This window comes from Maniola jurtina, chromosome Z (assembly GCF_905333055.1).
Source record: "Maniola jurtina chromosome Z, ilManJurt1.1, whole genome shotgun sequence".
In the NCBI taxonomy this organism is placed as follows: Eukaryota; Metazoa; Arthropoda; class Insecta; order Lepidoptera; family Nymphalidae; genus Maniola; species Maniola jurtina.
This window is the reverse complement of record NC_060058.1, coordinates 4,660,160-4,673,216: the sequence shown is the minus strand read 5'-3', so window position 1 is coordinate 4,673,216 and position 13,057 is coordinate 4,660,160. Positions and strand designations below refer to the sequence as shown.

The window sequence follows — 13,057 nt, the reverse complement described above, 5'->3', positions numbered from 1 at the left end:
GGTATCAGCATGTATATGCAAAATCACAAATATGTAGCTTTCATAGTTTCTGAGTTATGGGGGGTCAAAAGTAGCTCAAAATGCTTCGTGTAATATACACACTGCCCGTCTGTCGCCGTTCGTTTAAGAATTTTTCATATTGGAACTTGGCTAAACACACGTGCCAACTGCTGTGTGTTTTGATTAAATTTAAATTTCGCGGGCAGACCCGTGTCATACACCTTAAAACGTAGTGGTTACCCCCTATATTCAATGTACTCTGTGGTGGTTACCTACTCTTTGGTACTCTTTGGCCGTTGCGTTGCATCGAACTCGAAACCAAACTCCAAAGTTTGTTGAAGATTTGTGTGCTTCCATAATGCGTCTTGTGATAGTTTTTTTGTTATTTGTAACATTAATTGGATCACTAACTTTTGGTGAGAAAGTAGTCAAATATGCCGCAATTATTTATAGACACGGGGACAGGACTCCAGTGAGTGTGTACCCCACCGATCCTTGGAAGAATGAATCTCTCTGGCCTGCTAAATTTGGGGAGCTTACGAATATAGGCAAAAGACAACATTACGCACTCGGCCGATGGCTTAGGAAACGGTATACGGTAAGAAATTGGATAATAATAATATATTATAGAAGAAATTATTGACATAATAAAAGATGTTAATATGATACTGATTTTTCAAATGAAAGTGGGTGAACTATCTTAATGGAATGGCAAATGTTTAAACCTGACATAAATGACACTGTTAGTACTTCACTGATGATTTTATAATATTAGTATGAATTTCAGATACAGTTAGGCTAGGCGTATGCTGAGACGCAGGCGACGCAGGTCCACGTAGGGCACAGCAGAGCAGATATTGTAAAGCATGGACATGGAACGTCATTGAACTACGTACGCTGCGGCGCAGGCACTTGCGACGCAGACATGTGTCTGTCATGCTCGTTGTAGTACCGGCACAGAATTCTGCGCGACCCGTGCACATCAAGACGTTTATTAACAATATTTTATAATTTTATTGCAATGACAGAACATTTAATTGAATTAGTTCGTTGTGAACCTTGTTTGTATGATACAAATCATCCAGACTATTTAAAAAAAGACATGGAAAGAGTTATTATGGGTGAGAATTGCCTAAAATTGAGCTAGGATGCAAATGTCAGTTGTGTCGCAGCATGCGAAGGGGGCACATGTCTGCCTCAAGTGCCCTGCCCTGCACTGTGATGTGCTGCGTCGCCTGCTTCTCAGCATACGCCTAGCCTTAATAGGCGAGGAGCCACCAATCCTGAAAGCTACGTGTTACACGGATCACACCATTCAAATAGGTATGCGTGACCTTTCCGGCTAAAAATCATTGGTTGGCCGTATTTTTTCTTGTTGAACATAATATTTCACACAAAATTCTATATAAGATTGATCAAAATCCCTGATGACGGAAAAAAATTATGGAAATTTAATAATAAATAATTTAATTGAAATATTTCCCGCCAATCAAATCCACGCCGACCAAGCAAATCTTGTTCGTCTAAATGTTAACTTTTATTTTTTATTAAAAATATAAGGATTTCAGCTCTCAGGATTGGTGGCTCCTGGACTATAAATAAATATTTAGTTAGTCTTCTACCATAGTTGTCTACAGTAATACTTTTATTTTACTTTTTTTTGGAATCCTAACTAACATTGCTTACTTTCAGAATTTAATTTCTGAACAATTTGATCCTACAGAAATATATGTAAGATCAACAGATGTCGACCGGACACTTATGTCAGCTCAGGCCAATTTGGCAGGTAAGATAACCTATGTATTTACTTAAGTACATCATTAAATACATATCTTTTTAATAAACTTCGTGGTTTATGTATCAAAACCAAGTACCGTGCAGCATAATACTCTAACTCTTAAAGTACTCTTTCCAATAATTACCCTCATAACTTGGCACCCTTTAAAGAACACTTTACACTATGAATATGGAAATTATTATTAGTGGCGAAAATTATTAATCAATTAGCAATCAGTGTAGCTCTTCCGGCTTTTCTGTTCTCTGTGCATAGTATAAAAGAGCTTAGTTTTCAAAATCCTAAATCAAATTTAGTTTCATTGAGCAGAGACCCTAGACAGTTGGAAGGTCAGATGCCCCAATGTTGATATGTCAAAGGTATGTACTGCACAAAAGCTTTGGGACTTGCCATTGGCATAGCTGACACATAAGTGTGTACCCCTAGCAGGACCCTGGCCAGCAAATGAAGCCGTAAAATCTGAAAACCGCGAATTTGTGGTTACATCATTAAAAAAAATTTTAATGTGTCAATTTTCAAAGTAAGATAACTATACCAAGTGGGGTATCATATGAAAGGGCTTTACGTATACATTATAAAACAGATTTTTATTAATTTTTGTGTATGGTGGTTTTTGATTAATCATGCAAAATGTTGGAAAAAATACCCGAGTACGGAACCCTCAGTGTGCGAGTGTGACTCGCACTTGGCCGGTTTTTTTAACAAATGAATGGCTTGACTAATGTTTTGACTTTTTTTGTTTTTCTGTCTGTTGTGTTTTGTTATTCCATTTCAGTTGTGTTTTGTTATACCACGTTTTATGTTACGTCCCACGGGAATGGAATAAAAAGTATCCAATGCCCTTTCTCCTGGTTCTAAGCTCCATCCCCACCAATATTCAGCCAAATCGGTTCAGCCATTCTTGATTTGTAAATAGTGTAACTAACACGACTTTCTTTTATATATAATATATAATATAGATTTAAAATAAGAAACGTTTTCTAGGTGTTTAGAAGTCATTTTTTACGGCTCTGGGTTCTAGCTTTTTAAGACTTCATATATGTAATACGTAAATCCCGAATAATCCTTCCTAATAAGAGAATAAGAGTTCCCCGTACAAAAACGAAAATTATGAAAATGTATGAAGTGTGTGGAGTGCTTCAATACCAAAATTATATCAGTCACACTGACAGAAAGCCAGTACTGCCAACATAACCAAACAAGCAGCTCTGCTTAATAGCTTTATGCTGCTAGGCTTCTTCCTAACTTTTTTTTAAAATTGAATAGGTTTAAAATAAAAAAATAGGAACAGTAAATTGTTTATATTTATAATTATTATAAGACTTCATTCAGTAACTAAATACAATAGGTATTTATCACCTGAGGTATAAACACAAAATATCATTTAAAATAATTAATGTGTATACAATTCAAATGAAATTAATTAATTTAACTAGTAAGAGCTCCAAACACTACAAACTGGCATATCCAAGCTTTAAGCACGATTCATGTTGTGACACCAGGATTCAGGGGAAAAAATCTCCAGTCTCCGGTATCAGCATGTATATGCAAAATCACAAATATGTAGCTTTCATAGTTTCTGAGTTATGGGGGGTCAAAAGTAGCTCAAAATGCTTCGTGTAATATACACACTGCCCGTCTGTCGCCGTTCGTTTAAGAATTTTTCATATTGGAACTTGGCTAAACACACGTGCCAACTGCTGTGTGTTTTGATTAAATTTAAATTTCGCGGGCAGACCCGTGTCATACACCTTAAAACGTAGTGGTTACCCCCTATATTCAATGTACTCTGTGGTGGTTACCTACTCTTTGGTACTCTTTGGCCGTTGCGTTGCATCGAACTCGAAACCAAACTCCAAAGTTTGTTGAAGATTTGTGTGCTTCCATAATGCGTCTTGTGATAGTTTTTTTGTTATTTGTAACATTAATTGGATCACTAACTTTTGGTGAGAAAGTAGTCAAATATGCCGCAATTATTTATAGACACGGGGACAGGACTCCAGTGAGTGTGTACCCCACCGATCCTTGGAAGAATGAATCTCTCTGGCCTGCTAAATTTGGGGAGCTTACGAATATAGGCAAAAGACAACATTACGCACTCGGCCGATGGCTTAGGAAACGGTATACGGTAAGAAATTGGATAATAATAATATATTATAGAAGAAATTATTGACATAATAAAAGATGTTAATATGATACTGATTTTTCAAATGAAAGTGGGTGAACTATCTTAATGGAATGGCAAATGTTTAAACCTGACATAAATGACACTGTTAGTACTTCACTGATGATTTTATAATATTAGTATGAATTTCAGATACAGTTAGGCTAGGCGTATGCTGAGACGCAGGCGACGCAGGTCCACGTAGGGCACAGCAGAGCAGATATTGTAAAGCATGGACATGGAACGTCATTGAACTACGTACGCTGCGGCGCAGGCACTTGCGACGCAGACATGTGTCTGTCATGCTCGTTGTAGTACCGGCACAGAATTCTGCGCGACCCGTGCACATCAAGACGTTTATTAACAATATTTTATAATTTTATTGCAATGACAGAACATTTAATTGAATTAGTTCGTTGTGAACCTTGTTTGTATGATACAAATCATCCAGACTATTTAAAAAAAGACATGGAAAGAGTTATTATGGGTGAGAATTGCCTATAATTTAGCTAGGATGCGAATGTCAGTTGTGTCGCAGCATGCGAAGGGGGCACATGTCTGCGTCAAGTGCTCTGCCCTGCATTGTGATGTGCTGCGTCGCCTGCTTCTCAGCATACGCCTAGCCTTAATAGGCGAGGAGCCACCAATCCTGAAAGCTCCGTGTTACACGGATCACACCATTTAAATAGGTATGCGTGACCTTTCCGGCTAAAAATCATTGGTCGTCCGGATTTTTTCTTGTTGAACATAATATTTCACACAAAATTCTATATAAGATTGATCAAAATCCGTGCTGTCGGAAAATAAATATGGAAATTTAATAATAAATAATTTAATTGAAATATTTCCGGCCAATCAAATCCACGCCGACCAAGCAAATCTTGTTCGTCTAAATGTTAACTTTTATTTTTTATTAAAAATATTAGGATTTCAGCTCTCAGGATTGGTGGCTCCTGGACTATAAATAAATATTTAGTTAGTCTTCTACCATAGTTGTCTACAGTAATACTTTTATTTTACTTTTTTTTGGAATCCTAACTAACATTGCTTACTTTCAGAATTTAATTTCTGAACAATTTGATCCTACAGAAATATATGTAAGATCAACAGATGTCGACCGGACACTTATGTCAGCTCAGGCCAATTTGGCGGGTAAGATAACCTATGTATTTACTTACATCATTAAATACATATCTTTTTAATAAACTTCGTGGTTTATGTATCAAAACCAAGTACCGTGCAGCATAATACTCTAACTCTTAAAGTACTCTTTCCAATAATTACCCTCATAACTTGGCACCCTTTAAAGAACACTTTACACTATGAATATGGAAATTATTATTAGTGGCGAAAATTATTAATCAATTAGCAATCAGTGTAGCTCTTCCGGCTTTTCTGTTCTCTGTGCATAGTATAAAAGAGCTTAGTTTTCAAAATCCTAAATCAAATTTAGTTTCATTGAGCAGAGACCCTAGACAGTTGGAAGGTCAGATGCCCCAATGTTGATATGTCAAAGGTATGTACTGCACAAAAGCTTTGGGACTTGCCATTGGCATAGCTGACACATAAGTGTGTACCCCTAGCAGGACCCTGGCCATATTAGTGGAGCAAATGAAGCCGTAAAATCTGAAAACCGTGTGGTTTGTGGTTACATCATTAAAAAAAATTTTAATGTGTCAATTTTCAAAGTAAGATAACTATACCAAGTGGGGTATCATATGAAAGGGCTTTACGTATACATTATAAAACAGATTTTTATTAATTTTTGTGTATGGTGGTTTTTGATTAATCATGCAAAATGTTGGAAAAAATACCCGAGTACGGAACCCTCAGTGTGCGAGTGTGACTCGCTCTTGGCCGGTTTTTTTTAACAAATGAATGGCTTGACTAATGTTTTGACTTTTTTTGTTTTTCTGTCTGTTGTGTTTTGTTATTCCATTTCAGTTGTGTTTTGTTATACCACGTTTTATGTTACGTCTCACGGGAATGGAATAAAAAGTATCCAATGCCCGTTCTCCTGGTTCTAAGCTCCATCCCCACCAATATTCAGCCAAATCGGTTCAGCCATTCTTGATTTGTAAATAGTGTAACTAACACGACTTTCTTTTATATATAATATATAATATAGATTTAAAATAAGAAACGTTTTCTAGGTGTTTAGAGGTCATTCTCTACAACCTCTCAAAGAAAAGGTAACATTTTACTTACGAATGAAAATATCTGTTCCTGAAAAGAGGAGGGTCTTAGTATGACAACAACATAAATTATCTTACAAATTCAACAATAAAATTGACAATCGAAAAAGTGTATAATTTATAATTTATAAGTGTAGTTTAAAATAAATAAATGTCTTTGACTTATTCAATTTTTAGGCATGTATCCACCATCTGGCAGTGCAATATGGGACACACATTTACTATGGCAACCAATTCCTGTACACACAAGGCCAGAAAAGGATGATGAAGTATTGGCAATGAAAAGAAAATGTGTCCCTTACGATAAAGAAAAGGCGAAATATATGCACTCAAAAGCCTACAAGGAAAGACTTAGTAAATATCAAGGACTTATGGAGTAAGTTATTACAAACATAAATTTTATTATCTACCGTTATTAGGACTTGCACATCATCCATACTAATATCCATACCCATACTAATATTATAAATGCGAAAGTGTGTCTGTCTGTCTGTCTGTCTGTCTGCTACCTTTTCACGGCCCAACAGTTTAACTGATTATGACGAAATTTCGTACAGAGTTAGCTTACGAGTATATCCCGGGGACGGACATAGGCTACTTTTTATCCTGGGTAATCAAAGAGTTCCCACGGGATTTCCAAAAACCCATCCGCTTAACCGAATTGTATGAAATTTGGTACCTACCTCGGTACCAAACTTCGGCTTGCGTCCCTGTACTTGACATAGACAACTTTTTATTCCGGAAAATCAAATAGTTCCCACGGGATCTTTAAAAACCTAAATCCACGCGGACGAAGTAGCGGGCATCCTCTAGTATTCCATATTTTGATTTACAATGGTGATGGTTTTTGCAAAAGTTATTTATTACGATTACGATTTATTTTATTGATAAATAATAATAAATGGTAAATATATTTACCACAAATAAACTATGGAAGACTAAGAATTTTTTGTATGCTTATCAAATAGTGTAATTTTGAACTGATATTTTTTTAGCTACCTAACTGCATATACTGGCATGAAAGTTAATGATTATTTGGATATCGAAGACATTTATAATGTACTCTATATTGAAACTCTTTATAACTTCACACTTCCAAAGTGGACTCATTCGGTGTATCCTGATAAAATGAAAGAACCATCATGTTACAGGTATAATCAGGAAATACAATGATCCGTAATTTGTAAGTCCGTAGAAATTAAGGTCGGGTATGTGAAGCTGAATGATGGGACGATTCGTCGTCCCTTCATTCAGCTTCACATCTCACTCACTTCGGCGAGTCTTCTGGCGTAGCTTATTTTAAAAACCTGACATCCTTAACAGCCTCCTTCAATAATTATTCAATGCTACATACAGCGCAACTTCACGATTTGTCTTTATCAGATTTACTGATTTTCCATCAGAGAGTGCTATGCTACGTTACAATGGATATGTGTGATATAGTATACTAGCTGATACCCGTGACTTCGTTCGCGTGGATGTAGGTTTTCTAAAATTCCCGTGGGAACTCTTTGATTTTCCGGGATAAAAAGTAGCCTATGAGCTAATCCAGGGTATAATCTATCACCATTCTAAATTTCAGCCCAATCCGTCCAGTAGTTTTTGCGTGAAGGAGTAACAAACATACACACACATACAAACTTTTTCCTTTATAATATTAGTTTGATTATACAGTGTTTTTTAACTAGGACAGTTCCATAAAGTCGAATGGCATTAAAAAAAATTGTCAATTTCTTTGATTTTTATGTACAATTCACGCTTGACCGAAAAATTGACTATGCCACATTTGTTTTCACAAAAAAAAACTGATGTTTCCTGAGAAAGTATCTCTGTATCTCCTGTCTTGAATTTCCCCATACTGCCCCAGTTAAAAAAACCACACTGTATAGCTACCAGTCATTTTCATTGCTCCACATAGCATAGTGTTAATGGTGGCCTATGCGTTGCGTTATAGAAGAATATATACAACTCATATACATGTTTGTACTAAAGCTTTTCTTTTGCACAATGCCATTCAAGTGTTTCATGAAGAAGCATTTATAAAACTACATTTAAACACAATTTCTCAAATCTTAATGTTACAAATAGTTATAATAAATTTTTTATTTATATTTCCAAATGTAAACTTACTAAAAATTGAATTAAAAATTGAATAATATTTTGCAGTTTTGTTACTGCGACCGCAACTCCCTTAATGTCGCGACTGTTGTCCGGTCCGCTACTTAAAGAAATAGTTGGCGAAATGAATACTATCATAACAAAGAAGAACCCAAATCCCCTGAAACTATCAATATATAGTGGACATGATTTTACAATTGCCAACGTACTATGTTCTATTGGGGTGTACGATGGAAACTGTCCAGTTTATACGTCCACAATCATTTTTGAACTGCTTCAAGGTAAATAAAGAAAACATTATCAAACTTTTTGCTAAATAGGGTGAATCTACATTCCCATACCTTAAAATCACATCATGTTATAAAACATGGAAACAATCTCTAGTTTATAGACCCATGCAGTAGTTAGAACTGTACATTGATATGTCGGACAGAATACGGATGTAAGAAGTGCAATAAAATATTTCTTTTTCAGACAACAACACTACAGGCTATTTTATACGAATGTTATATAGAAACTCAACAGGCATTGTTGAACCACACATTCTTGATATACCCCACTGTGGACAAATATGCCCCATTGAAAGATTCGTTAAGTTGTATGAGAACCTTCTAACTGTTGATTGGCAGAACGAGTGTATGAAACAGGTAAATATAATATTATGTCTACATAATATTATGTAACAGGTAAATATAATATAATAATATGATGCCTGCAGCTTCGCCCGCGTGGATTTAGGGTCTGAAATCCCGTGGGAACTTTTGATTTTCCAGGACAAAAGTAGCCTATCCGTAATAGGCCGTCCCCGGGATGCAACGTGTTTCTGTACCACGTAAAAACATTTAAACGGATGATCCTTTAAAAATCCCGAGGGATCACCAGGATTTAGGAATGCAATTTCTTACAGCATCAGTGTTGAGGAGTTGGGTCCTAGAGCTCAACGACAAAGTCTTTACTTGGTACAGATACCTTCGATATCAATCAATTTATAACTGACAGTTTCTAAATCCCATCAGTATTGATGGTGAGATCCCCCACAGCATCAGGACTGAGGAGTTGGAATCCAATTTTTTTATGAAAAAATATCATAAAGTTCCTCTATCGATTAAAAAAAAATTACGAAAATCGGTTCAGAAATCTCAGGGATTTCGGTGTACATAGGTAGAAAAACACAACTCCCTTTTTGAAAGTCGGTTAAAAAGTAGCCTATGTTACTCCCTGGCCAATCCTCTACTTGTCTGTGAAAATCCCGTCAAAATCGGTCTAGCCGTTCTGAAGATTAGCCTTTTCAAACAGCCAGACAGACAAAAATTTTAAAAACGTGTGATTCAGTTTTAATAACCATATGAGCTTAATATGAGGTAGTTATTTCGAAATTACAGACAGACACTCCAATTTTATTTAATAGTATAGATTATGTTTATAAAGTTTGTTTAAGACGTTTGGATGTGCAATTGATAGTGAAATTAATGTCGTGAAACTTTTATGCACGAGAACATAAAAAACAGTTTTAGTCTGCTTACATCCAGCATAAAGAGGAGCTTTACGAGCGTGAGAAGTGAAAAAATATTTTTTTTTATTTATACTTAATTTTTATTTCGTTCTATATTACAGAGTTCACCTACGATTGGAGCTGCATTATTTTTGGCGTTAATAATATTTATGTATGTGATACAACAAATTCATATCGTAAGAGTTGAAATGCGACGGTAAGTTTGTTTTTCATAAAATTAGTTATTTTTATTATTCAACAAGTGTAAATTAAAAATTTATAACACCCCCGACAAGTGAAGGTTACAGTAACTAGGAAAGAGCTGATAACTTTCAAACGGCTGAACCGATTTTCTTGGATTATAGCTAAGAACACTCGATCAAGCCACCTTTCAAAGGAAAAAAACTAAATTAAAATCGGTTCATTAGTTGAGGAGCTACGATGCCACAGAGAGATACGCAGATACACACGCTGCCCGTACTAATAATGTGATTAGTGAAATCTTTTTCTTAGCCTTTGCGTTTAAATTCGTGCTATGTTTAAATAAGTAAAATGTTTTGTTTCAGGGCTCAATTTCCCTACACTAGTGTTGATAACCCTAAGGCCATACTCGAGACGAATACAGGACACTGACTTACTAGTATTTAAGCTATTGTAACAATTTTTAAAATACTTTTTGTTTTGATTTGGTGTCAGTTTTTCTATTTTTTTTTTTAATTTAACTGTATTAATTTAAATTTAATTGTAATACTAGTATATACTATGTAATATAGTATATGTAGTATAGTATATACTATGTAATATGTAGTATATAGTATGTAATAGTAGTATATACTGACCAGGAGCATTTGCCTGTAATGTATCAGCTTGGATTCGAGCATTACATCGGTGAGTACGTCAAGCCGTACATTACCTAAATTTGCACTGTAATGTAATTTTCACTTGTAATGAATAATGAAGAACTGATAATATTGCTGTAGTGAGAAAGCGATTGTTCCTTCGTTATAACTGCACCAATGCAATGTTATGCTCAAAGCCGACTTTCAGATGGTTACATGTAAATGCTCTTGTGTGGTGGTTCGCTAACTCAGTAATCAACACTGAATAATAGCCATCAAGCTCATTTGACATTTGATTTGGTTGATTCCATTGTCCACATTGCTGCTTCACTGAGTGATATCAAAATATTTTTGTTTTTAAACGACTTCAAAAAAGGAGGAGGTTCTCAATTGGTCAGAATCTTTTTGATTTGGTTTTTTTTTTTTGTTTGAAAGAGTATACTGTGCAGGAAGTCCCAATGGATAAGAGTAAATTGCTCGCGATCAGTGTAATAGCTTAGTAAACAATTAGTTTTTTACTAATAGTATATTTTAGTACACTGGGACCACTAAATATTGTGAAATAAAAAAAAATTCAAAAAAACAAAATCGACTTCAAAAACCACAAACACTAAAAAGTAATTTTGGTTTCTACACGTGTAATGTATGTAAGAAGTCGGGCGAGCTTCACACTTAGATTTCTATTTTCTTTTGTTTTTTTTTTTTTTTAACTTATATTGAAAATATTACAATAAAACTTAAAGCTAGCCTTATCTAATTACTATACAAATCATGTTTTGTTATGTTATGATCGTTCGACTTCACACATAAGACCACAGTGCTTCCTGCGCCAGAGAGGTCGTCGAGGTGTGTAAAAATCAATTCATTGGATTAAAAATAAATGTCAAAAGCTAGGTGGCTATCATTCATATGCGGCGTTTCGTTTGTCAACTCATTCAGTGAGCGGATGATTCGAACGAACGAACGATGCGCCTGGTACACTGATTACTTTCCGCCGGTTAGCGATCCTGCGCAATAGTTTCTTCCTTTTGTATTCATGTTTCTGTGCAATAAAGTTTTTTTTCGATAGTCTAAATCTATCTATCTATCTATCTATCTAGATATCTATCTATCTATCTAGATATCTATCTATCTATCTGTTTTTAGTTAAACTTCTGATCTCAGACATTGTTTTCAACAAATGTCTAGGTACTTATTACTAATTATTATAAAAAATATATCGTTGAATCATCTTATGAAGAAATGAGACTGATTAAAATGTAATGCTATTTTCTTAAATAATTTTTAAGCGAAAAAATGTAATATTGAAGAAATGTCTTCAGTATTTATGGTAAATGAGAAATACTATGAATAAAATTGCATGGTGTGTAACATCCAACAGCAGTCGGTTATGCCTGCTTTTATATGTTAGAATATGTCTAATCCACGGGCGTATAATAGTCTAGTGATTAGGTAATTTTACCTGGAAAATTTTCCGGGAGGTTTGGAAATTGGTGTTTTTATGCTCTTTCCGAATTTTCATTTTGCCACCTCTTTGCCGCTCGCGCCGCCATCTAGAAAAAATGGCACCCAAATACAGTTTTTTGACGATAACTTCTTTCGGACTCATTTTACGATAAAAATGGTAATGTAACAATTAAACTAGAGACAATTTCTTACAATTGTATATATATATACGAGTATTGTAGAAAATTGTCTGTATTTTAATTTATTACATAACCACTTTCATCGTAAAATGAATCGGAAAGAAGTTATCGTCTAAAAACTGTTTTCGGGCGCCATTTTTCCAAGATGGCGGCGCGAGCGGCAAAGATACGAGGCGGCAAAATGAAAATTCGGAAAGAGCATCTCGAAATCTTTGAAACCACCAATTTTCAAAACTCCCGGAAAACTTTCCGAGTAAAACTACCAAATGACTGGACTACTCATAATTAAATAAGTAATTTCTTTTCAAATTAGCCCCTACTTCTATGTTTTTTTTTTTTTTAATTTGTATGAGTTTACCGACTCAAGAGGCTATTGTAAATAATTTTGATATATGCCAAAAATATAGTTATTTTGTTATGTAAAAATAATAAAGAAATTATATGTGCATTTTCTAATTATTTGTTTTTTTTTTTTTTGTTATCAGTTAAGCGGTGTGATAGTCCAGTGACTAAGTATCTGCCTGTTATTTAGGGGGTTGGGGTTCGTTCCCGGGCTCCTACATGTAACTTTTCGGAGTTATGTGCGTTTTAAGCAGTTGAATATCAATTGCTTAAATGGTGAAAGAAAACATCCTGACGAAACCTGCATACCTGAGAGTGATGTTGTCAAAGGCGTGTGAAGTCATAGCGCACAAGTGTGACGAACTATGAGTGCTACGACCTAAACTCCGGAGAGGAGATTCGAGGAGATCTCATTCTGATAGACAATAGAATTCGTGATATCTAAATCTATGAGTAGGATGGAGGA

At 35.1% G+C, this 13,057-nt stretch overlaps 1 protein-coding gene across 1 annotated transcript; it reads left to right on the top strand.

The window, feature by feature from the left end:
- Positions 1–280: 280 nt before the first annotated feature.
- Positions 281–10,989, top strand: LOC123880726 (prostatic acid phosphatase-like). Its single transcript, XM_045929011.1, has 8 exons — positions 281–598; positions 1,693–1,786; positions 6,332–6,530; positions 7,150–7,305; positions 8,321–8,553; positions 8,747–8,919; positions 9,887–9,981; positions 10,331–10,989. Exons 1-8 carry the CDS (start codon positions 359–361, stop codon positions 10,395–10,397), a joined length of 1,257 nt encoding a protein of 418 aa, XP_045784967.1. The 5' UTR covers positions 281–358; the 3' UTR covers positions 10,398–10,989.
- Positions 10,990–13,057: the final 2,068 nt, after the last annotated feature.